Below are 27,692 nucleotides of genomic sequence, written 5' to 3'. Positions count from 1 at the left end.
GTAGAGACGCTGTTTCGCCTTCTTTACTACTGTGTCTATGTGTGTTGACCATGTCAGGTCCTCTGAGATGTGGACCCCCAGGTACTTGAAGCTGCTCACCCTGTCCACGGTAGCCCCGTTTATCATCAGTGGTGTGTGTGTCTCCTGCTGTCCTCTCCTATAATCCACGATCAGTTCCTTGGTTTTGCCAATGTTCAGGAGCAGGCTGTTGTCCTGGCACCAGCGTTCCAGTACCTCAACCTCCTCCCGGTAGGCCTTCTCGTCGTTGTCCGAGATCAGCCCCACCACCACCGTGTCATCTGCGAACTTCACTATGGAGTTGGAGCTGAACTTGGCCACACAGTCGTGTGTGTAGAGTGAGTACAGCAGGGGGCTCAGAACACAGCCCTGGGGGGACCCGATGCTCAGGGTGATGGTGTTGGAGGTCTGACCCCCCACCCTGACCGCCTGGGGTCTTTCGCTCAGAAAGTCCAGTACCCAGGCGCTCAGGGCGGAGCTCAGACCTAGCTCGATCAGCTTGTCCACCAGTCTGGTGGGGACTATGGTGTTGAACGCTGAGCTGTAGTCAATGAACAACAGTCTCACATAGCCCCCCTTCTGACGGTCAAGGTGCGAGAGGGTGCTGTGCAGTACCTGGGAGACCGCGTCGTCGGTGGACCTGTTTGTCCTGTGTGTGTGTGTGTGTGTGTGTGTGTGTGTGTGTGTGTGTGTGGGTTGAGCAGAGACAGACTTCAGTGTGTGCCTGTGCCTTTAAATGTGCTTCTTCTGACCTGGCTCAGTTGTTAACACTTTCTGTGCACTTTATTGGCCGCCAACCGCTGAGCACCAATAACGGGTTAACTCGTTTTTAGATAGTTTTTTTTATTTTTTTCGACTTTAATATCCTATAAACTCTCACGGACCTCGGTGTTATCATTGGAACTCATTGAGACCCAGAGAGTGCAATGCCGGCCGAATCCTGCTAGGTGGCAGTATCGCCTACCCTTTGAAACCTTATTTCACACTGTGTGTTACATTATATATGGTCCGGGCGGAGAATTTGGAACGCTTCATCCGAGCACCTTGTAACGCGTTCATGCATATTTTGTGCCATTTCATGTCAGGGATCCGATGGACATCAATACTGGAAATCGCGATCAGACAATTGGAATATTCTTTTTGGGATACCTCCTATTAAAGGTAAGGACTATAACGATCAACGTATGTAGTATTCAAAACGTATGGCGTTGCTGACGATCATCAAGAGCATCAAAAATTATATTATATACCTTTGATTTGGAAATAGTAATGTGTCCAGGCGAGCAACGCGAACGCCTTTAGCTAGATTAAAAAACAGCAGCTTCCAGGAATTAGCCCGGATCACTCTGAAACTATACAATATTCACCACGGGATAACATGCGAACATATACATGAAAAATGTTACTCTTTTTTACATGTTGGACGAGAGATAGTGACTGTCAAATGAGCCATAGTATTGTCTACATAGCTATAATATAGAATATAGATATAGCTCTGCAAATATCGTGACGCACAGTGAAAATGCCTATCTTTTAGCGTTGCCAATGGACTACAGGATGAGGATAATAGCTGGCGCAGGGGCAAACAAGAAAAACATATTGTCCCCCTTACACTTCCATATTACCCATTATCCATCCATGTATGTGTGATCTCTTACCCAGAGGTCTATCTATACATCCATGTAGTTTCAGTGTGATCTCTTACCCAGAGGTCTATCTATACATCCATATAGTTTCAGTGTGATCTCTTACCCAGAGGTCTATCTATACATCCATATAGTTTCAGTGTGATCTCTTACCCAGAGGTCTATCTATACATCCATATAGTTTCAGTGTGATCTCTTACCCAGAGGTCTAGAAATGATGACCCTGGTTACTCAGGATAACACAGACCTTGTTGTGAGCGCTTTCATAATAATGGATGCGCTTTCATAATAATGGATGTTAATTTACAAGCGGATTTCAGGAACTCATTCAAGGACACTTTATGAAGAAAGAAATTACAAAAATAGAAGGAATAATGGGAAACAAACAATAAAAAAACATGATAAGTCGTCCAGGAAGACCTTTCAGTCTAAAACCATACTTATATTCACCACTGTATAACAAGGGAACGTATGGATGGAAACATTTATTCTTTTTCACATATTGAACAATAGATAGGTGCTGTCAAATGGGCCATAGTATTGTATCCATAGCTATAATATAGAATATAGTTATAGCTCTACAAACATGCAGTCCTATCTTTTAAAGCGTGGCAGTGCTAGAGCGGGGCCCAGTCTAATCCCCAGCAGTCAATGAGTTAAAAGAGCCAATCCGTGATCCAAATGTAAACAAATACTGTCATTCTCTAGTTGACTGACTGAGCTCTTGATAAAAGGACTAACAATATACAACATGCTGTCATTCTCTAGTTGACTGACTGAGCTCTTGATAAAAGGACTAACACTAGACAACATGCTGTCATTCTCTAGTTGACTGAGCTCTTGATAAAAGGACTAACACTAGACAACATGCTGTCATTTTCTAGTTGACTGAGCTCTTGATAAAAGGACTAACACTAGACAACATGATGTCATTCTCTAGTTGACTGAGCTCTTGATAAAAGGACTAACAATAGACAACATGATGTCATTCTCTAGTTGACTGATCTCTTGATAAAAGGACTAACACTAGACAACATGCTGTCATTCTCTAGTTGACTGACTGAGCTCTTAATACAAGGACTAACATTAGACAACAGGTAAATATGAGTTTTTACTTGTGTTTGATGTACCGGTATGTTGTGGCTGTTTGTTTACAATCGGTACAGATGAAACTCTAGAATGTATATGAACACATATGTGAATATACCCTACATTTATATGGCCAATAACAATTTAAATATTTGCTTAATTCAATGACTTCAGGGCAGCATTCAACCATTCCACCTCCCTTGACCAAAAAGAGGCTGTCTGCCTTCAGGCCACTAGAGGGCAGCAGTGGTATGGCACACACTACTGAGTCAGAACAGAGGAATGCAAATTGTGCCATTAGCTCCAATCCAGTGAATAGTGGAGGTTCCCACCATTGGCATTGTGGACATACTTCAGCCATCTGGTGTAACCAGGCAGAGCTGTGGTGAGAGAGACGGGACAGGCGTTTTTTAAACACTGTGGTAAACACACAACCACATGCATGCATGCATGCTTGCACACGCGCACGCACACACACTCACGCACGTCTATACGTGTAGTAGAAAGAGAGTTGTCAAAGCAGTTTTCTTGGACTATGGTGATGTAATTTATAGGCATGCTGCAGCCTCAACCCTTAAATCCTTGGACTCTGTATATCACTCTGCCCTCAGATTCATCACTAATGATAGATACGACACTCATCACCGTGTCCTTTATGAGAAGATTGGTTGGTCCTCGCTGATGGAGAGGCACAACAAACACTGGTATTTGTTCTTTTTAAGGTTCTTATTGGTAAGCTACCTCCTTATACTACATCAAGCCAACGCCAAACTAACGCCACTGGCCTCCTTACTGCGTCTACACAGCCACGCTAACGCCACTGGCCTCCTTACTGCATCTACACAGCCACGCTAACGCCACTGGCCTCCTTACTGCGTCTACACAGCCACGCTAACGCCACTGGCCTCCTTACTGCGTCTACACAGCCACGCCAACGCCACTGGCCTCCTTACTGCGTCTACACAGCCACGCCAACGCCACTGGCCTCCTTACTGCATCTACACAGCCACGCCAACGCCACTGGCCTCCTTACTGCGTCTACACAGCCACGCTAACGCCACTGGCCTCCTTACTGCATCTACACAGCCACGCCAACGCCACTGGCCTCCTTACTGCATCTACACAGCCACGCCAACGCCACTGGCCTCCTTACTGCGTCTACACAGCCACGCTAACGCCACTGGCCTCCTTACTGCGTCTACGCAGCCACGCCAACGCCACTGGCCTCCTTACTGCGTCTACGCAGCCAAGCCAACGCCACTGGCCTCAGAATAACAACCACTGACCGGGTGGTGGGCTGGGCTTCTTCTCCCCGGTGCTGTGCTGGCTGGAGTTGGCCGAGTCGTAGTTGGACAGGGTGCTGGAGGGGGAGTTGATCTCAAAGTGTGCCGGCTGGTTGGCGGTGGGCGGCATGGTGGTGTTCGGGGATGAGAGCCCCGAGTCGGGCTGCTTGTTGTACTCCAGGTCGGCAGACGGGTCTCGGGAGAGAACACGGTGCTCCACGCTCTGAAAAGAGGATGGAGATCATTGTTGGACTTTGTACTTTCCATTTGATGCCAGGCCTGTTCTGGTAAGTTTCACAGGGAAATGAGATGAGGTGGATTAATAGTACAAAGAAAAAGTTAATGTCAAGCCCTGAGGTGGTTTCAGCTGTATTCACCTTCAATCTCTGTCTGATCAGAATGGTACAGTAGCCAACAAGTGGTTTCAGCTGTATTCACCTTCAATCACTGTCTGATCAGAACGGTATAGTAACTAACAGGTGGTTTCAGTTGTATTTAACCATTGTGTCAAACACAATTTCAATCAAAGGGCAAACTGTTGAAACGGATGCACCCCTCTGGAGATCTTATGTATCCATTTTTGCTTAGGGCCCCTACAAGTCTAGGGATGGCTCTGCTTGTAACAAAGAAACTTGTGAAGATAAAGAACATGTGGCTCGACAAACCGTGAGGCTAATCATGCTTTATATTATCAGGGTTCAAGTTCAATTTAAAGGGGAACTATTTTACTATTTCTTTCACTATTTTGGGCACTTTTACACAATTCCTGTGAGTCTATGGAACACCTCTGTAATATATATATTTTTTTTATTCATTGTTTTGTATTTCTAATCAAGTCCTCAAAAACAGCATTTTTCTACCTCAAGATCTCAAGGTGTTTTGAGCCTGGGCTCCTAAACCACGCGGCTCGGCCCCGCCGCCTGAACATTAACATGCAGCGGTGTCTTTATGACATCACATATCGCGCACATTTTCAAATGACTCAGTTCAGTGAGGGTGAATATTGTGAGAGGAGAATTGGAAGAATGCGCCAATATGAGAATTTTGAGACATAGATCATATTAATATAAGTTCACATAGCTAGGAAACAATGCTAAACACTCAAAAAGGCCATTTATAAGATAGTTCCCCTTTAAGACCTTTTAAGACAACTTTGAATAGAATTTATACAGAATATATTTCACAACCATACTGGCAAAAATGTATGAAGGAAAATGACTATGAAAATGTATTCCGTATCAATTGTTAGGGGGGGAGGGCTTATTGGCTATTGCTTACTTTGCAGCCTAGACATTTCCCCCAAACACATTTAAACAATATACAGTTTTAACAACAAGTTATCACAGCATAGAAATAACCTCCTGATCCAATACAGATTTAAGAACCTTTTAGGCCTACAATTCTGATTACTAATGTAAGACCTTTTAATACCTTTTAGTTGCCCCAAACAATAGCTTAACTCTCACACCTTGGTGAGAGCAAAGGAGCCACAGCCCCCACCCCTCTCTACTCTCCTTCAGTGTTCTCCCAGATGGCCAGTGTTCTCCCAGATGGCCTTGATGAGAGCACTGCCCTTAGCCCAAGCTCAATTAACCTACATGTAAACCTATATTGATCATGAAGATCCGTCTACGACATAATTGATGGAAGGGTCATCACGTCACTGTGTAGCACGTAAACACACATACATGCCAAGTAGGGGTGTAACGGTACACAAAAACCACGGTACAGTACATACCTCGGTTTTGAAGTCAAGATTCTGTACGGTTTTCGATACAGTGGGGGACACAGTTTGGCTTTCCATGTTCCACTCAGGGGTGATGTAGTGTGCAGTAACTAATTGTACTTGTAGGGCTGTCAACGAATATTCTATATTGAAATTAATAATCGACTTGTAATATTCTTTTTTTTTATAATAATAATAATATTAGATTGTGAGGAAAAACAGCCCCCGGTGGGCGGTCGTTAGTGGTTAACATAGCGTTGTATTCGTTCGGTACACTACACAGACGTTCGGTACGGTACACACTGAAACTTGTTCGGTTCGGTACGGATACCTTTACACCCCTAATGCCAAGTGTGGAAACTTTCACTGATTTCACTTGTTTGACTGACATTGATGAATGGGATTATCTGGTCAACAGGGCCCAGGAGTTCAACACTTTTAATCCCTATTGATTGATTGAACATTTTAATGAACAGATTGCAGAATAGGTACAGTACAGTACAGCTCAATACACACAATACGGGGATGCAGACCAGAGAAAGACTTTCGTCTTGTTTACATCAGGGTCCCCCATTTTCAATTCATAATGAGTTGAAATGAATGAATACAAATCTGATCCAATCAGATAGGGATTACAAGTTTTGAACTCCTGGGCCCAGGTTATTACCTCGGGTGTCAGAATCATCTGCAATTTGTTGCATTGTTAACAAGCTAATGTTATATATATATATATATATTGGTTGATATATATTTCCTCAGATATCTATTTTGAATTTGAATACAGACTTCAATAGAACTGGCACCAAAGTCTGACACCAAGGAGGGCATAGAACTTTGGTATCCTGACATGATGACCCTTCCTTCTTTTATAGTTTCCTTGTGTGGATACAGGAAGTGGAATTACAAAAGCAGCAAGCTGGCAGCATCCTTGTTGCCTAGAAGCACAAGGTGAACAGGAGTGAGGCCTCGACGTGCTAAGCAACTACAGTAAAGGCCCTTGTGTGAAAACGATCTCACGCTCTCCGTCCCATGTGAGGACACGTGGGGAGGGAACAGTTGCATGCTGGGTTTTAATTAGCCTGCTTTAATAACAGCTGGTCCTCAGAACTCACTCTACCCACTTCACCAGGGGGACAGGGAACCACATCGGAGTGAGCTTGTTATTATTTCTCAGGCCACTCAAGGGGGTTGGTGGTTTGGATCCGTAAGGACCACAGCATGGGGGAGAGTCAACGGCAGCGTGTAAACGGGCGACAGTCGAGGGACTCATTTGTCTCAGTGATTGATGTGCTGTTGTTGTTGTTGTTGTTGTTGTTGTTGTTGTTGTTGCAGTCTTACAGGGTGGTGTTTCACCATGGCTTCCAGCTGGATTAGCCGAGTCTAAATTCACTTCTGAGCAGATTAGCTACAAAACGGTTTAGCAGCGTTGAGGCTGAATGCGTTTGTTAGATTTAACTTATTAATAAATGTCACACATTATATCATATAATCACATATCGCTGACAGCAGGGACATTGTGCCCTGAGAAATTAGTTGGTAGATATAGAACATTTATTAAAGGACGGGTACTACACACAGGCCGTGTTTAAACATCGTCTGGCATGACGTTGACTAGTACAGGCCAAGATCACACTGATTGCTTTAGTGTTAAGAAATGTTGTGCTATGCTGCATCCTCTCACCAGGCTGCCATCCAATCCAAGTGTTTAAACCTTCAAACACCATGACGCATGTCCTTTTAAAAAAAAATAGCAAGTATAATCAGAGTATACTCAGAGATGTGCGTTCGTGTGTATTAAACTGTACATCTGTATCAAAAGTCATAATGAGTTTCATAGGCCACGCCCATGTAATTGGTGAACTTAAATAGCACAAGGATAACCTATGAAATGCATTTATAACGTTTGATACGATGTATAGTTTCAAAGGAAGGAAGGACATATACCATTTCCTCAGTAGAACACATGAAAACACATCTGATTATACTGTGAGATTCCTCTTTTGGAAAAGGACATGTATTATGGTTTCTCAATATTAAAGTGATCAGTAAAACTAGACAATATCCCCGAACGGCCCAACTTCAGATGTATCATGCAAGAAGAGTTAACCATTAAAAAAATACTTTTTGAGTCGAAGGGATCTTTAAGTGCCTTGCTCAAGGGCACTTCCAATGGTGGGTACTGAAGGAGGGAAGAGTATTATTTGTTCACTTCCCCTACCCTCAATCAGATTTATTTCAATCAGATTTATTTATATAGCACATTTCACATGACGCGTGTCAACCAAAGTGCTGTACAGAGGGTAGATACATATTGACAACAATCACACTCCGTGTTATGGGAGGGCACACAGGCAAACACATGAAACACAGGAAAACAGGGCATGAGTCAGTGAACGGGAAAGGCTAGTAGGTAGAAGTGGGTTTTGAGCCTCGATTTGAAGGCATCTATCGAGGGGGCAAGCCTAATGGAGGTGGGAATGCTGTTCCACAGTTCAGGGGCTGCGATAGCAAAGGCACGGCCCCCCCTGTCCGGGGGATGAAGCTGGCAACCCTCAGGTCACAAGGCCACTTCTCTAAGGATTAACCACTGACTGCACTGCAACATCAACAGCTGCCCTGATGCTCCTCCCTGCTATGTGAGCTTCATGAGTGGGTATATGAGCAGAGGACCTACTATGTGAGCTTCATGAGTGGGTATATGAGCAGAGGACCTACTATGTGAGCTTCATGAGTGGGTATATGAGCAGAGGACCTACTATGTGAGCTTCATGAGTGGGTATATGAGCAGAGGACCTACTATGTGAGCTTCATGAGTGGGTATATGAGCAGAGGACCTACTTGGGATGCAGTCATGTGTCTCACCATGTTCTCCACAGTGCGCAGGTACTTGGCACACTGGGAATGTCCGTTGTACTCAGCCAGGTCTGCAGCAGAGAAGCCATCCTGGTCTCTGATACCAAGATCCACCCCATTCACCACTAGGATCTGACAACACTGGAGAGAGAGAGAGAGAGAGAGAGAGAGAGAGAGAGAGAGAGAGAGAGAGAGAGAGAGAGGGGGAATGTGAGAGAGAGAGGGCGTGTGCGAGAGAGAGCGATAGAGAGGGAGTGTAAGAGAGGGGGGGGGTGAGAGTGAGGGAGTGTAGAGAGAAAAGGGGTGAGAGTGAGAGAGGAAGAGAGAAAGAGAGAGGGTGATTGATTGATTGAAAACTTTATTAACAGATTGCAGAATGGGTACAGTACAGTACAGCTCAATATACACAATTGTTGAGGGGATGCAGACCAGAGAAAGACTTTCGTCTTGTTTACATCAGGGTCCCCCATTTTCAATTCATCAGGACATATATGACATACATGACATACAGATAGACAGTACTGCTACATCTATACATTTATGACATACCAGATTTGCAAATACAGTACCGTTTGTGATACAAAAAGAGTCCAGAAAAGAGTATACATTTGACGTAAAAAAATGTGGGGTGGGACTGTACATTGGAGGTGGTTCTTGGGTGGTGGGGGGTTGGGTAGGAGGGGTGGGGGGTGAACACTGTACAACTGTACAAGCAAAACTGTACATTGGAATATTGACAAAACCATACTTGGTCATTTACTGTACATTGGAGGGGGTTGGGTTAGGACATTTACATGGGCCAGTTTCGAATTGCAGGTGAGGAAGAGAAGAGAGGGAGAGAAAGAAAGAGAGGGATAGAGAGAGAAGGTGGGAGAGAGACAGAGAAAGAGAGAGGAGGAGGGAGAAGGAGGTAGGTGAGAAGGTTACACAAATGACTGAGTAGTCTCTAAATCCTCCACTTTTTCTCCTATTTTTCAATTTTTTTTCTCCCATCCCAATTCCATGTGCCAATTCTTCCCTCCCCTGTCTTGAACGTTGCCCCCCACAGGCCGGTTGTAGGGAGGATAGAAGCCTTGCATGACGTGTCGCCTCCGGGACACGAGGAGGCAGCCTGTCACATCTTTTCACCTGCCAGCGCGGACTCTCATTGGCGAGGTGTAACGTGTGGGAGGCTCACACTACCCCCGCCATTTCCTGTCTCTGCTGTGCAGGCGTCCCCCAACCGACCTGTAGGAGTCGCTGTCCACAACGTCCAGATTACCGCCCATCGACTTCCACCCTCTAACTCTGCCAATTGAGTTAGTATGACGGCTGACCCAAGCCGGAGGCAACGCCGACAGCCGGAGTCGATGAATCCAACAGGCTTGATGATTATACAGCATGTCAGCCACAAACACCCACTGAGGAAACAGAACTGTTCCTGTTTTTAGACTGGGCTTTTAAATGAAGTTGTACAGTATGTAGACGGCCCATACGTTGTTGTTCTCTGTACTTGTACTCTGACAATGAAGTTGAATCTAGTCTAATCTGAAAAGGAAATCCTCTTTATAAAGCAGAAGAAGTCTCAGCTTGATGCTTATTATTATGCATCTTTTTTTTACCCCGTCGGAAACTAATCTTTACTCCTCTACTCAACTGATCCGTCTCTTGCGACCTCCTGCCCTTTTTGAGTGAACGTGCAATGTGAATGGAAGAGGATAACACGCCGCTTGGATTCAATTATTTATCTATTACTGTAAAGTAAAAGCATTCCACTGTCCACACACGCTGTGTTCCGTTAGAGTTTGTTGACTTCTGATGAGCCAATGAGCAACAGCATACAGGTTACGTCACACATATAAGTACTGAATATTACGTGAAACGTCAAAGGTCCACTTTACGCTAGTGTCGTAAAACAGGTTACTTAAAGGCATAGTGCACATACACATAAATACATATAATTCTGAAGTTACTAATGCAAAAAAGGAAAATCACTTTTAGTGCTAATGAAATGGAGCAGTGCTTCCCAATCCTCTCCTCGAAGCACCCCAGCCGTTCCGTGTTAAACTCCACCACCAGCACACCTGATTCAACAAGCCCTTTATTAGTTGAATCAGGTGTGCTGGTGGTGGAATTTAACAAATACATGGAACGGCTGGGGTGCCTCGAGGAGAGGTTTGGGAACCACTAAAATAGAGTAACAGAGTTCTGAACTTGAGTTGAACTTGTGTACTCACATTTTTCTTTAGTGGTTTCAAGATTCCATATTCCAATATTCCAGCATAGCGGTATGAAAACACTGCGGTTCCATAGCCCGAAGTCTTATGTAGTACAGGTCCAAATATTATAAAGATCCGTTCAGAAATGGGTCTTTGAGAGACATTTTAGTAAAACAGACGCAAAAAAGTAAAGCTTTCCAAAACCCCTTTCCTCATCCACCGCTGTGCGTTCTGAAGTCCGATTCACTTCTCGTTTCCGGTCGTCAACTTTCACCTACTTCCTATATTTGCACCCGGCCCCCCCCCCCCCCCCCCACACGTGGTATGGTTGGAAGCTTACACTCGTTGGCTACAACGCTGACCAATCATTTTCACCATCAGCAGTGATTGGTCAGTTCTGGAGCATAATACAGTCCGGGGTGGTCATCATGGCGCGTGGCGCATAAGAAGATGCTTGCCTGACATATCGTCAGGTAACTCGAGAACCAAGGCACGGATTTGGTCGAGTGGGGTGGCGTTCGAACGGCAACAAATAGATCTTTCGAACGGTATATTATATGTTTGGTGGAAAATGCAGCCCTGAGCCGGTAGACACTGCAAAGTGCAGTGACATGCGTGCATGGGCACGAGGGCCCGATTTCAGGACAGTGCTTGGTAAGAGGTTAATGTTTATTTTGAACCATTTAATCTTGTAGATGAGCCTATTCCTTTGTAAAATAAAATGTTTTGCCATAAACAATTTTAATAAAAGAAAGTTCTGTCCTACAAATTCAAATTCGCTGGGAGATATGTATTAATCTGTGGAATGCTTTATGGCCAAGAACTTACATTACTTAACATTTATGCTCCAAATGAAGACCGTCCTAAATGTATGACAGACATGGTTACTAGGGGTGTAACGTACACAAAAACCACGGTTCGGTACGTACCTTGGTTTTAAAGTCACGGTTAATTTTGGTACAGTGGGGGAAAGTTTGCAGAATGTGGCTTTCCATGTTCCACTCAGGGGGGACGTAGTGTGCAGTTACTGTTAACACATTGGACGCCAGACCCGAGATATCCTGGGTTAACTTGCCATGCGTTGGACGCCAGACCAGAGATATCTCGGATTTTGGTTGTTTTTTCTTTTATTCGATATCTTTATTCATTATTCATCCACTGACCTCGGTGTTGCCATAGGAAATTATTCTGAGATCGCCAATGTGCAATACCGGCCGCATCCTGCTAGGTGACATTGTCGCCCACCCTTTGAAACCTTATATCTCACCGTGTGTTACACTTAAATCCCTCCGGGCGCTAAATTTAGACGGAGCCGAGTAAATCGCTTCATCCGACCACTTCGAAGCGCATCTGGCACACTCTATCCATAAGTTGTGCCAAATTATGTCCGGGACCAGATGGACACCAATACTGGAAATCGCGATCAGACAATTGGAATATTCTTTTTGGAATAACCCAGATCAAAGGTAAGGACTATCTGACATCAATTTCAGCTTGATCCAACAATGTTTTCATATAGATCCAGCTGATCAGCGTGTGTGATGTTCAACACGAATGCTGTTACTGGCCGTCAAAGCATAAAAAAACTACCCCCCCCCCCCCCCCCTTTCATGCATTCATGATGAAACATAATACCTATTATATACATTTGATTTGGAAATAGTAGCGTGTCCAGGCAAGAAACACCAATGCTTATAGTAGAATTCACGTAGCACCCTTTTCAGGAATTATCCGGGATCACTCCTAAACTATACAATATTCACCACGGGATAACGCGCGAACGTAGGTAAAGAAATTATCTCTTTTTTGCATGTTCGACGGAAGAAAGTCAGTGTCAAATTACCATAGTATTGTCTCCATAGCTATAATATAGATATAGCTCTCCAAACATAGTGACGCACAGTGAAAATATGCTATGGAAACCTGGCACGTTAGGCTAATCGCTGGCGCTGAATAAGTTAAGTATGGACATCTACAAATATTCTATATTCAAATGAATAAATCGACTTGTAAAAAAATTAAAACATACATTACATTGTCAAATTAATATTAGATACAAACGGATAGGAGTAGGGTGACCAGATCCCAATAAACCAAATGTGGGACAAAGGGTATGTTTGTGAGGGACAATGTGGGACACCCCCCCCCCCCCTTTTTTTTGTGGACTGTCCCTGTCCCCTCCATCAAGGCTCATCCGCCACTGTTCTCATTAAAATGATGACAAGCCTAAATATGTTTTTCCCTTATTCATTTTATAAATTTTTTTTCCTTTTGTCTCTAATGGGTGTTAAGTACTCAAAATAAATAAAATGACCACCCAGACTAACAATCACTTATGATTATAGGTCTGGACCCCCAGACTACGCATAATGACCACCCTCACAACGCTTTTTCACTCTCCTGAGTCCTGCCCTCCAGGAGGAAAATGAGGAGCCTCCGAGCCAGGACCAGCAGACTGAGAGACAGCTTCATACACCAGGCTGTCAGGAAGCTGAACTCTCTCCCCGCTCTCCCCTCCTCTCTTACTCTGCCACCAGACTCTGGACTAAGAACCCCCCCCCCCCCCCCACACTGACACACACACACACACACACACACACACACACACACACACACACACACACACACACACACACACACACACACACACACACACACACACACACACACACACACACACACACACACACACACACACACACACACACACACACACACACAGCTCCCCCCCTCTCTTACTCTGCCCCCCACAGACTCTGGACTACCCCCCCCCCCCCCCCCCCACTGACACACACACAGACACACACTGCCACTTTACTTTACTGCCATTATTTATTTTATTTATTTAGTGTACATCATATTAGTGTACTGCCATATCCATTATCTCAGTGCCACTTTACTGCCATTATTGTATTATTGTATTTTACTGCCATTATTTATTATTCATACTTACCATGTACCACTGCTGCTAAAAGTTCTCGTTTACCTCTATATTTACATTCACTCATACATAAACTTTTTTTTTTTAGCTACTGTCTATATTGTATATAGTCCTTTTTTTTTTTGATCAAATTTTTTTATTGACATTCTCACGAGACAAGACAACACATTAACCACAATCACAATACATAGAACTTCACAAGAAAATAACAAAAACAATAATAATAATGACTAACAATTATACAGACAAAAGAAAAGAAACCAGAGTTCAACCTACTAAATTAATTCCAAGGGGTACTATCTAATAAATGGTCTTTCCCAGTGTTCAGTCCCGATTCCCGGCCGTGTGACCCCATATTAATAAAACGTACATCTCCAACCCACCACAAGGACCATTTTTTGGGGGAACACGACCTGAAACCAGAGCAATGAACCTTCATGAAAAAACAAAAACCTGTAGGTGTTCTATATTGTATATAGTCCTGTATACTGTGTCCATATGTTACTTTATGTTTATAGTGTACTATATGTTACTTTATGTTTGTATTAGATTGTGTTCTTTATATACACTGTGGGAAGGGGGGAAATGTAATTACATTTTTCTGTATGTCTTGCACATTACGAGAGGTGACAATAAAGCTGACTTTGACTTTTGACTAACAAAAGTAACTCACCAAAACAACTCACAAGTCCACTGCACTGCAGTGATGAGAGCAGAGCAGGAACAGTAATGGCACAATAATAAAGTACAGAATACAATTATCTTCTACCTGCACTGATTTGTGTGGGGGGTGGTTACCGGTTACACGAACGGCTACTCGCATCTTATTTATTGTTATTATTCGTTTTCAATCTAAACCGCTTGGGATTGTTTTCCCCTTTTCAAATTTGGACCAATGAATGAATGAATGAATGAATGAATGAATGAATGAATGAATGAATGAATGAAAACTTTATTTAACAGATTGCAGAATGGGTACAATACAGTACCAAGCGGTCTTCTCTCGTGCCGAGCAGCGGAGATAACAGCAGCGCGTGGAACTGATCTGATCCGTAGTGCGCGCGTTTATCCCTTGCCTGGTTTCGTGAAACGGACCCTCCGTGTGCGACAGCGTTGGGACTTGTTGTCACTCGCGGTCAGATACTAGTAACGCGCAACGCATAGAGGTTTTTCACATTGGCTGGGGGGGGGGGGGGGGGGGGGTCCACGTTAGGATGACAACCAATTTGCGTGACGCGTGAAAAGAGACAGAAATGCTGTACAATCACGCACAATGCGTGACGTCTGGCCACCCTAGATAGGAGACACGTCACGTCACTTTCATTGAGCTGAAGAACGTGCCAGTAGTAAGTAGTAAAAACAACAACATCTAGCATGATGGCAGATAATTCCGAACCCAACTTGGTCGCGAAGACAATCCTCTGAGCAATCCAAAATGATTGGAAATACTTCAGATTTTGTAAACTACAGATGGCCTACCTTCTTTTTTTATGCCAACGCTATTTTGGGAGTTCTAGCGTCAACAATGTAAGTATCCTACTTTTTCGTTTTTAGCACTTTATTGTAAATCATCCCTCAGGGTAAAACTTGTATAATGAATAGAGAGTGTCATGCAGGTCCTAATGGTTTGATTACTATTTCCCTTTTCATGCCAAAGAAAATATATCACCAATTCCTCCTCACGCACTAAGAGAGAGAGAGAGAGAGGGAGGGTATGTGTGTAGTATGTATGCGTTCGCCATACTATGAGGTTATGCTAAATTACAGGTAATCTCTCAGTGTTGTGCATGGGCTGAATGAACAACATCTGGCCCTTTAAGGTTTAAGAGGTTAATAACAAATCCTAATGCATCAAAGGCTTTAAAGATGGCATCTAATGATGCAGGTGTCGTCAATGTCTGGAGCACAAAACATATTCTCGGCTTTTCCTTTTACCCCTGAATCACCTTACCTCTGTAACCTCCTGTAGTATAGGATCCATTCTTATATCAGACCATTCACCAGTTTACCTCCAGCTATCCCTTCCTCAACAGATACACTATGCTAAATACTGGACATTTAATTATTCACTCTTGACAAACACTGTAACAACACCAGACACTGGCTGTAACAATACTTTAGACACTTTAACACTAAATTATATTTATCTATTATTAAAGAGATTTGCACTACATTCATACCTCATTTGCACCTTACCCTAAGTTTTGTACCTCATTTCTGCACTGTATATTGTATGTATATTGAACATTCCTTTACTTACTTTTTACCTACTTCTTAATTACTTTTTTACTTACTTTTTTTTTACTGTATGAAGCACACTCTCAGGGGCTCATACAGAAACAAGCATTTCATCGTAAAGTACTCTGTATTTTATTGTGACAAATAATAAACAAACTTGAATGCAGACAGTAAAATGCTGCTTCCCCTGTTACTCCTGCAGTGATATGGGATGCTGCTTCCCCTGTCACTGTCAGGATGGGGGCCGGGGGGGGTAGGACACACACGCAGACACACACACAAAAGGGGGAATCTTAAAGCACTGGAATCGCTGCGCGATGAGAGAGGGTGGGGGAAAACACAGGAATAAAATAAATAAAAATAAAAAGTGTAGCAGTTGAAAAACAACAAGAAAAACAATAGCACTAGAGCATAGGTGTCAAACTCACGGCCCGCGGGCCAAATCCGGCCCGCCACGTCATTTGATGTGGCCCCCCAAGAGCTCAAGTAAAAAAAAAAAAAAAAAAAAAAATTTTTTACATTACTATTGGGTTAAAAAATAGCAGTGTTAAAATAATTGTGGGTTAATGCGTTAATAAAGCTTTAACTTTGACAGCCTTAGTTATTACACATTCTTACACATACATGTATGTTGAACATCTGAGGTAACAAAGGAAAAAAGCCAAAAGCACTTACTCCTCAGACATTCTTTGACAATTTTACAGCCCAAAATACAAAAAAGATCCAGGCGGAATAGGTAACAAAGGGTTGAAAAAATATTGTCTGAACTGTCAGATGCAAACTGGCTGTGTGACATAACCGAGCATCTCGCTCAATTGAATAAGAAGCTGTAGGGACGCAAACAAGTCCCACCCAAAACTTGACCAATATAGTTGTGAACTGAGACAACCCTTATTTTGTTATTTTTGAGTACAGTTACAGTTGTGTGTTCATGCAGACACATAATAGCAATTTCATTACGAATTGAAAATGGGGGACCCTGATGTAAACAAGTCGAAAGTCTTTCTCTGGTCTGCATCCCCTTAACAATTGTGTGTATTGAGCTGTACTGTACTGTACCCATTCTGCAATCTGTTAATTAAAGTTAATTAAACTATCTTCCATTAGTTGGATGTATGGCCTCTGCAAGGTTGTGTGCAGCCATTTGTTTTTGTAACATCTGCTACATCTGTCCCACGTGTTCTTTGCAGCTCACAGTTGTTAGTTCTGCCCCTCTTGACTGTGACAAAAAGGTTTTGAGCAAACTTAATGTCATAGCTTGTATTTGATGATATTCTTCTTTGTTATTTACTTTAATGGTTTGATCATTGATTGGTGGAGTAATATGGGGTTCTGATAAACTAAAATTATTTGTTAAAATATCATAAGCTAACATATATTTTTACATTTATGCAAATGAATATGCAATATGTATAACTTGAATAAGTAATAAATACAGAAACACCATGTTTAACAATATGTAAATGTGTAGCTACATTTATTTTACATTACATTAACATTTATACGGTCTTTGGCCCTTTGAGGGCAACCATAATGCTGATGTGGCCCTCTGTGAAAATGAGTTTGACACCCCTGCACTAGAGACAGAGAAAACCCTAGAATCATGAGCTTGGGACACTCCTCTACTAAAAAAAAACATGAAATGGACAAGCATCCGAACACAGTCAACCAAACCTACTTAAAGGCACTGCACATCTGACACCAATCAGGTGGCCATCAAGCCCACACACCTGCCATGCCGCATGGCAATTAACTGCAGAGGCCAGTGATCGACAGCTGTGCCTCACAGAAAGACGAAATAAAGCCAAAGCACCTTAGAATAAACTAAAATAAAACCCACATAAACCGTGATCCATCACTGTTAGGGCATGCGTCCACCTAGCTCACATTCCCAGCTGAAAAACGCTGGCAGTGGGCCGATAGTTTTGGGATGAAGCGCATCTTGTAGCAAGATGACAGAGAGAAAGAAATCTAGCGACAGCCATCTTTTTATCGTATTTTACTGCCGCGGTTTTGCACATATAGCATATTTTACATTGGGATATTGACAACCATACTGGGTAATTTACATTGGAGGTGGTTGGGGGGGGGGAGAGAAACACTGTATAAACAAGCAAAACTGTACATTGGGGGGGGGGGGGGGGGGGGGAGAGACACTGTACAAACAAGCAAAATTGTACATTGGACTATTGACAAAACCATACTAGGTAAATGACTGTACATTGGAGGGGGTTGGGTTAGGACATTTACAGGGGCCAGTTTTGAATTGCAGTCTCCCGTAGGTGTCCCTTGAGATTGGTTTTGAAAGTGGGTAGTGATCCACATTCCTTTACAGCTTTGGGTAGGGCGTTCCACATTGATGTGGCATAATTGCGAAACGTGTTTAGTCCCTTATTTGAGCCGAATCTGGGTTTAACATGATTTGTGGAGCTCCCTCTGGTGTTGTGATCGTGGTATTCACTGACCTTTGGGAAGTATTTTGACATGTACATGGGTACCTTGGTCGTGTAGTGTATCTTGTAGACCAGGCCCATAAGCCATCCTAGGTTGTCAAAGTGGGCAGGGGTGAGGTGGGTTCTAGGAGTAAGGTCAAGCAGTAGTCTGACCAGTTTGTTTTGAGATGTTTGTAATTTTGTTTTTAGCGCCTTTGAGGTGCTTTGGTACCATGAGGTGCAAGCATAGTCGTAGTACCCTTGAATGAGTGCTCCTGCCAGAGTCTTCAGGGTATTCCTGTTTACCAGAGAGGAGATCCGGTACAAGAATCGAGTTCTTTGGTTGACTTTTTTTTATTACATTGGATGCCATTTTGTCACAGGAGAGATTAGCCTCTAGGATGGAACCCAGGTAGGTAATTTCATCTTTCCTTGTGACAATATTGTCACCCACTGTAACTGAGAAGCCGTCGGTCTTGCTGAGTTTGTTATTTGAACCGAAGAGAATAGACTCCGTTTTGCCCATGTGTAATGATAGTTTGTTATCAGCGAGCCATATGCAGATTCTGCCTAGTTCCGAGCTGAGGGTTTTTTCAACCTGTAACTTGTTCTTGTCAGAGACCAGCAGGGCTGAGTCGTCCGCAAACAGGAACAAGTTGCAGTCACAAGCTGACGACATGTCATTTGCATAAATTGCTTCCCCTCCTGTTACTCCTGCAGTGATATGATGCTGCTTCCCCCGTTACTCCTGCAGTGATATGGGATGCTGCTAAAGCTGTGATTAGGGGACAGTTGATCTCATACATATCTGCAAAGAAAAGGGCAGTTACCATACAAACTCAATCTGGAGCAATCTCACAAACAATCACCCTCAGAGAACAATCAGAAGAAATGTAACACTGCTAGACCTAGTCTAAATCATATCCAAACAGGACACGTAAAAAAACGTGTGTTTTTCACCAGACAACATTATCATGAATATCTCAATAAACCTAGCAACCTCATGGCACTTTGCTCTCGTCTGTCGGCTCCGGGCTGCGTTTTATCGCCGATCAACCAATACATTGTTGGAAAGTAGAATTTGCTGCCTTTTGATCGTCACCCCACTCAACCTATTGCGTGCTTGCAGTCTCGAGTTACAAGACGAAACATCCGGCGAGTGTCATTTGACAAGCCATTCGGACAAGTGACCACGTCCTGTTTGCCCCTATCCTGAGTGGACCAATGACCCCCGACATTGAAAATGATTGACCGCATTTGTAGCCAAGGAGCATCTGCTCCTAAAGCGATCCCAGACGAGTGCTGAGAGTGGGGGAAGGTGACACAAGAAGACGAAGAAGTCCATTGTTTTGAAGAAAGCCTTTGAATGAATGGGAGTGGACGGCCATTTTGGATAATCATGCAGACATTTTACGGGTACACACATGTTACAAAATCCTTTGTAAAACATTAATTTTCCGTGGGATTTTTATAAACTTTGGACCTGTTCTACATAAGACTTCAGGCTATGGAACCGTTATGTTTCCCAGCTCCTACCTCTCAGCTGGAACTTAAAAACAGGCATCTGGCATCCAGTAAAAATATATTTTTAAAATTGTATTTAATTTGTATTTCTGTCAAATAATCTATAAAAAGTTAATTGAGAAATCAAATTGGCCCATAATTCAAGATTTGGTACTCAGTCGCAGCTATAAACACGCACAGACACGTAGGGCGGCTTGGTGGCGCAGCGGACATTGCGCTCGTCACCAACGCAAGAGACACCGGGTTCGAATCCGGCTGTCGGCGTTGCCTCCGGCTTGAGCCGGCCGTCATACTAACTCAATTGGCAGAGTTAGCTGGTGGAAGTCGATGGGTGGTAATCTGGACGTTGCGGACAGCGACTCCTACCGGTCGGTTGGGGGACGCCTGCACAGCAGAGACAGGAAATGGCGGGGGTAGTGTGAGCCTCCCACACGTTACACCTCGCCAATGAGAGTCCGCGCTGGCAGGTGAAAAGATGTGACAGGCTGCCTCCTAGTGTATCGGAGGGGACACGTGATGCAAGGCTTCTATCCTCCCTACAACCGGCCAGTGGGGGGCATATGCGAGCAACGTTCAAGACAGGGGAGGGAAGAATTGGCACAGCGAAATTGGGATGGGAGAATAATATAAAAAGAGGAGAAAAAGTGGATCAAAAAAATAAAACACACACAGACACACAAACAGACACACACACAGACACAAACCAACACAGACACACAAACAGACACACACACACACCTCCAGTTCTCCGTTCTCTGCAGCGTCGTGTAGAGGTGTGCCTCCCCAGCTGTCCGTGTTGATTTCTCCACCATGCAGAAGCAGCCAGCTCAGCACCTTGGCGTGGCCGCGGCTGGCAGCAAAGTGCATGGCGGTGGCACCATCTCCGTCCCGGTCCGCCAGACTGATCTCCGTGAAACCCATCTGTGAGGAGGGGGGGAAAGGACACGAGTCAACCACACACAGGGTGCTATAGACCTGAATATACAGTGGTAAAATATAATCGCTACAGTGTAACAATCTAAAAGACATGCAGGTTAGGGTTCCTGCCGTTACCAGGGTATTACAACTGGAGTTGGTCCCTGGGTGCCGCACAATGTGGCTGCCCACTGATCCTATATAGTTAGGATGGGTCAAATGTAGAGGATGAATCTCCCCAAGGGGATTAATAAAAGGTTCAACTTAACTTAACTTAGTGTAAGAGCTTTAGTTGAATTCAGTGTTTTTAAAGATCCCCTCCAAAACCTTAACAAATGTTCTATATTGAATAAGAATTTGTATAAATAAGTTTTTTCCACAGTACCGGTACAGAGAAGCTCTCCCTCTACAGAGAAGAAAACAATCTGTATAGTCAAAGCCATGCCTCCAAGAGGAGGTAACCATAGAAAATACATGTTTTTGGGTGGAGGGGATCTTTAACTTTGAGAAAGAGTGTGCAAAAAAGAAAACAATACACATTTCAAGGGGTGAACATTTACTGTAGCAAAGGCTTGCAACCACTAGAGGTGTAGAATCAAGAACAACCTTACCAGAAACCCTCTGAACATTTCAACATGTCATTCTCAATCAGAACTCAATCAGAACAAGAGACAAGTGTGCAACACATTACTGTTCAGATTAAATAAGAATAGCAAAAAAAGATTCATGACAATAAAGATGAATCATCGGATGATGATGAATTATGGCCAATGTATGTTGTGATTTGGGGGATTTGATATCAAGGCTGATGAAGTAATCATGTATATGCCTTGTTCTGGTTCCAGTTGACAATAATGCTAGCCAATGCATTATCAGGATAGAATGAGTGGACAGCAGAATCACTATTAACGTAGCCATCTCATTTACATCACAACTGAGTGAGTGAGGGAGAGAATCTGCTGCACAGCTGACATTATCGGTTGAAGAAATGCTCTGTTTTCAAGAGTCTCTTAAACTTCCTCTGCAGCACTGTTGGCATCAGTTGGCATTAGCAAAGTTAACTAGCATAACATTTCCCTGCAGATGATGCACTCTGGTTGAGGGCTATAAGCCATCTCCAGACAGATAATTTGCACTGGAATGGACATATTTCTTACACAGAACAGAAGGCATCACAACCAGCTAAGACAGCGGTTCTCAAACTACGGGTCGCGGCCCAAAGTGGGTAGGTGACAGTGGAGTTGCGCATTGGCAAGTAATTTTTTTTATAAATCAATATATATTATATATTTTTTTAATGTTCTGGCAACATATTTTGGCTAAATATGCCTCGTTTTATATATGTTGTGTATTGATAACATAGTGCTGTAATAAAATGGTCTAATAAATATGCATGATCAAGTTCAACGACGTGTGCTTTTATTTTGATATTCCTTAATTCCACGTTGAAATCATCATTAATTTTCATTTCATTTTTGTATTTACGTGATACAAAAAAAACGCCAAAAAATTCCTAAATAAAATGGGGTTGTGGTATAAAAACGAGACGACCCCTGAGCTAAGAAAAAGGAGCAGACAGAGTCTTTGCTAGTAGCAGCCTGATGTGCAGCTGAGTAATTATTCCCCCTCCTGTTAATGTGACCACAACCAAACAGAGAATGTGAATATACAGGGTACAGGGACACTAGTTATGACTTATGTGACTTCTAACATAAATACTAGGGATGCTCGATATTGGCTTTTTTACCGATACCGATATAGTCCAACTCTTAGGGCGTTTTCACACCTAGCTCGTTTGGAGCCGTTGTTCCGGAACCTGGAGCGTTTACCCCCTATTTCGGTTAATTGGGGCATATGTGAACACAGCAATCGCATTCTGTTGCGGAACAAAACAAGCGGGCCGAGACCACCTGGAGAGGGTGGTCTCGGCGCACTTCCAACCGAACCCGAAGCAACTCGTACGCTGTGAGACTTAACAAACCGACACAACTCACTTGCCGTACTGTATACGCGCTGCATGATGACGCTTTCGCATTGAATTGAGGGCGGGATCAGTTTGTAGTCTTTAGGCAGCTAGATCGGTAAAGTTAGCTATTATATTAGACCACTGCACTTCCGCGTTACATTGAAATCGGGGAGGAGATAGCGGGGGAGCATATGAATGAATGTGGATGAGAGCCGTGATGTAAGTGGTTGCAGCTATGGCTGTGGGGGTGCTGGAGACATGATCCAATAGACTTTTATGCCCCTGAGTTTCCTGAACACGGTGCGACCCATTCCTAATCGATCAGAACTAAATCGGCCGATTTACATCACGGCTCTCATCCACATTCATCCATTTGCTCCCCCCGCTCTCTCCTCCCCGATTTCAATGTAACGCGGAGATTCAGCCGCAAAATCTGACCAATGAGTGACAGTTTGCTCGCGCGTGCGTTTGTTTTGGTCCGCTGTTAACACAGCCGTGTGAACACAAACGAACTAAGGGACAAGTTCAACATTGTATCATTATAGTCCCTGTGTCTCCCTGAATCGGAACAAAGCAAACAAACTACAGGTGTGAAAACGCCCTTAATTTCCGATACCGATATTAACCGATACCGATTCCCCCCCAGGGTCCCCCCCCCCCCAATTTTTTTTTTTATAATTTCAGGTTATTAACATTACATATCTCTTGTTGTGGAATTAACACATTATGCATACTTTTGACAATAAATAAAATCAGAATTTGTTCTTACTTGCTTGCCTGGGTAAATATTTTTTTTTTTAAACCAATACAGATATTTTCCGATATCACATTTTAATGCCAATATCGGCCGATAATATCGGTAGGCCGATAATATCGGACATCCCTAATAAATACTATATAGCCCACCTGGTAACATCACGTTAGCTAGCTTGACAGGTATGTGTGTCTGACCCCACAAGTTATTCTGGGGCAAGAACTCCTGAAGATAACGTTATGTCCACAGTGTCCTTCTCACACTTAGGGTGACTTGCTGCCAGGTTGAGCCTGAGGTCCTTCGTACTCCGTCCTGAACACACGTTTCATCTATATAGCGTCCATTTCCATATCCAATCCAAAGGGTTTACCTTGTATGTCCTCCACACTCAACTGCTGCTGTGTTCCTGTTCACACAATCACTTTTATGATGTATTCCATGAAGATAATGTTCATGCGCAGCGCATGTCCAATAAACTGTACAACCCCGGCCTGTAAATGCAATAGAGGCCTGTAGTTATCTTTCTTCCAGGATGGCTGTCTGTAACCATTGGTAAAGAAAATGTCTAATTTCTGTGGTAGAGCAGGTAAAACACTGGAACGGTATGCTATTACTATTCTACTGTGACTTGTTTACAAGAACCAGTAATAAGACACCAAATTATGTTTTGGTTCATAATATACAACACATAGAAACCAGTGTGTCTTGCACAAAATAATGGTTGCTACTTGCTATGTAACAGGTAGCCATCCTGGAAGCAAGATAATTACATAAACATTATGGCCTCTATTGTGAAAAAGTTTAGTTTTAAATTTGTATGGAATGAGATGCCAACACGATTGAGTAGTTGTTAACCTGAATCTCTGGATACAAGAGATGATACTCGTTGCCATGACTAGAACGTCAAAAACAACAAGAACTAAATAGACATTCCAAACGGGTGCACATGGTCATCCCTCCCAGTAGCTCCCGACTGGCCAGGCCTGGGCGGAGTTAGCAGTCGCTTGGCTAAAGGACAGGCCTTGAAAAGAGATCCTAGTTCATAGAGTCATAATTGTGCATAAAGAACATTAGACTAATCAGACCTGTAGTTTACAAGATTTGCTGTGCACAGAACCACGTGCACACACACACACACATGCATGATCTCCTCTAGGCTGCCGCCTGGTGGAGATACTCATGCAGAAGGACCTCTTACCAGAGATGTGCTTATCATCTTTCAGGAGACAACTCATTCAGCATGGAAAAAACAACACATACAAAAGAAATCAACTAATCAACTAACAACAACTATCAAAGAACCAAACAAACTAAAATACTAAGAATGGGCAGCTTTAGTGTATTGTTGCCGTGTAGCTACTGTGAAGCTACTAACCCTACCATCCTCAGTACCTACATAAATCAGACAAATACTACTAACCCTACCACCCTCAGTACCTACATAATCAGACAAATACTACTAACCACCATACCTCCACAATCAGACAGAAGCTACTAACCCTACTACCCTCAGTGTCTACCCAATCAGACAGAAGCCACTAACCCTACTACCCACAACACCTACATGATCAGACAGAAGCCACTAATCTAACTAAGAAGTGTCTCAATCAGATGAGAAATGGCGGAGCATCTTTTATTACAAAAAAGTAACTGTACTACTACTTACAGTAGATTTCATTCACGGTCTTTGCTGCCCTGTTATGGGTGCCTGGTGGTACTAAATCCAGATTGAACTCTGCCATTGGAAAGAGGAGATTTGGCCGGATCCATAGATGTATGACTTGGCCATAATAAGGTCATTTATAGGCCTGATATTTCAAATTGCATATGTCCGGATGGCAAAATTCAGTACTGTATCTATAAAAAAAACCTGTAAATGATCTGCCCTTTATTCATTTGCTTAGGTTTTTTGTACACTTGATCTCAAGAAGGTGCTGAATGAGCATGGTTTTTCATGCCTTTTCAATGTTAGCATGGTGTTATTCACCGTCAAAGATGAAAAAATAATTATAATAATAATAATTTATATTCTCCTTTGGTTCATTACAATTTACTCATTCCTAGTAACAGTAGACATCTGGCAATTTTAAGATTACTGAAGGGGAACCCCGAAAAAATGCCTACTCAACCATCACAAAGTTAAGATACTGAACCTCCGTACTGAAAAGACTGTACTGTACTGCTACTCAACCATCAAAAAGTTAAGATACTGAACCTCCGTACTGAAAAGACCGTACTGCTACTAAACCATCACAAAGTTAAGATACTGAACCTCCGTACTGAAAAGACTGTACTGTACTGCTACTAAACCATCACAAAGTTAAGATACTGAACCTCCGTACTGAAAAGACTGTACTGTACTGCTACTAAACCATCACAAAGTTAAGATACTGAACCTCCGTACTGAAAAGACTGTACTGTACTGCTACTCAACCATCACAAAGTTAAGACACTGAACCTCCGTACTGAAAAGACTATACTGCGGGGGGTTTCAGACATGGAAACAGTGTCTACAATAGATCTATCAGTTGGGATCTGAACTTAGCGTAATACAGCCATTGTAACGCACCAGCCAGACGATGACGGTATTGTGGCCCATCTGGGCAGCAGCATGCAGAGGTGTCATCCCGTCATTGGCTCTGATGCTTGGCTCTGCCCCACAATCCTTGACCAGGTATTGGACGACTTCCAGATGGCCCTCCTGGCAGGCCAGGTAGAGGGGCGTGGCACCATTCTTTGTTTGGGCGTTGACAACACTGTGGGAGATGGAAGGAGAGGGGGGAAAAAGAAAGATGAAGAGGAGACAGATGAAGACCTCGGTAAACAGAGCCTCATGGGGAGCAATACTTCAAGAAGTCACAAGTCAACCTGTATCACCCCACAAGTCAGCTACCCTGCCATCTGAAGCACATTGAGTTGTTTAGGTTAATGTATTATAGACCTGGGGAGTCATGCGATTTGTATTATCTTAAGCTGCAACGTCCCTCATTTGGGAAGTTTTTTGGACTTTTTGCAACCGGCACTTTGGCGACCCCTAGTGGCTCGGGTGTGCATATTTTGTAATACAATATATATATATATCTAATTGAAGGCTTATTTGTTGCCTGTCAATAGCGATAGAATCCGACAAAATCCGTTCAGCGGTTCTCGAGTTACATGCCGGTATTTGAGGCTTGTGCAAAGTACACGGTATTGCACAAAATACCACTCCTGACTCAGGCTGCAGTAGTTCCGTCAATCTAGATCCGATCTCGAAAATAATTGTGGATCGTAGTGTGGCTTCCAATGATACCCCATGTGGGGATGTGTGAATCAGGGATCTAGGTGAACAACTAAATTCTTTAACAGGAAGCCAAATTAATTGAAGTCTATGAGAAAACTTGAGTTTTTCTTTGTACACAGTTTACCAAAATCACTCCTAATCACTCATTTCTGAATGGATCTTTATGAAATTTGGATATGTACTACATAAGGCATCAGGCTATGGCTCCGTCTGGTTTGTAAGCCATACCACCTTCTGGGGAAATACTACCTCTGGACTACTAACTACTACAGAAAAACTTGAGTAACAACAAAATTTTTACAACTCAAGTTCAGACCTATGTTACTCTATTACGTTAGCACTCAGAATGTCATCTTTCAAAAGAGACCAGGCTCATGCATGTGCTATAAGTATAAAGTATGTTGTTTTGGTTTGCAAAAAAAGTATGCAGTCCTCAAAAACGAAAACGAAAATGGCCAGGAGACTCATTGCAGGTTAACAGGGTAAACCTGTGGTCTTTTACCATAGGAGTTTTTCAAGGTAGCAGGTTTATATGGTTCCACTTATTCAACGGGTCTGACATTTGATTTGGTTTCCGTTAGCCGATAATGACTGACAAAATCAGACAGAAGCTAGTAACCCTACAACCCTCAGTACAGTACCTACACAATCAGACTTTTTCTAAGAAAAAAGTGATTACATTCCTGGTGTTATTACATTACAGACAGGAGCTTGACCCCATTGACTTTGCATTGGTTTGTGGCCAACTATCCAGAGCTAGTATGAGGAACAGCATGGATTGTACAGAGAGATCTACCGATCAACAACATGGTTGGCAAGTAAGAAA

General features: G+C 43.1%; 1 protein-coding gene across 1 annotated transcript in view; it reads right to left on the bottom strand.

Moving 5' to 3' along the window:
* espn (espin) overlaps positions 1 to 27,692 on the bottom strand; it is a gene marked incomplete at both ends in the record, with an annotated part of 215,492 nt that overhangs the window by 109,332 nt on the left and 78,468 nt on the right. Inside the window, 4 exons of the mRNA XM_084333047.1 lie at positions 4,040 to 4,259; positions 8,601 to 8,756; positions 20,687 to 20,869; positions 26,153 to 26,339. Coding sequence (XP_084189173.1) covers positions 4,040 to 4,259; positions 8,601 to 8,756; positions 20,687 to 20,869; positions 26,153 to 26,339 — 746 coding nt within the window. The remainder of the gene's footprint in view (positions 1 to 4,039; positions 4,260 to 8,600; positions 8,757 to 20,686; positions 20,870 to 26,152; positions 26,340 to 27,692) is intronic.

Source organism: Notolepis coatsorum (genome assembly GCF_963971535.1).
Source record: "Notolepis coatsorum genome assembly, chromosome: 17".
In the NCBI taxonomy this organism is placed as follows: domain Eukaryota; kingdom Metazoa; phylum Chordata; class Actinopteri; order Aulopiformes; family Paralepididae; genus Notolepis; species Notolepis coatsorum.
Note: the sequence above shows the minus strand (reverse complement) of the source record. Positions and strands in the feature narration are given on the sequence as shown.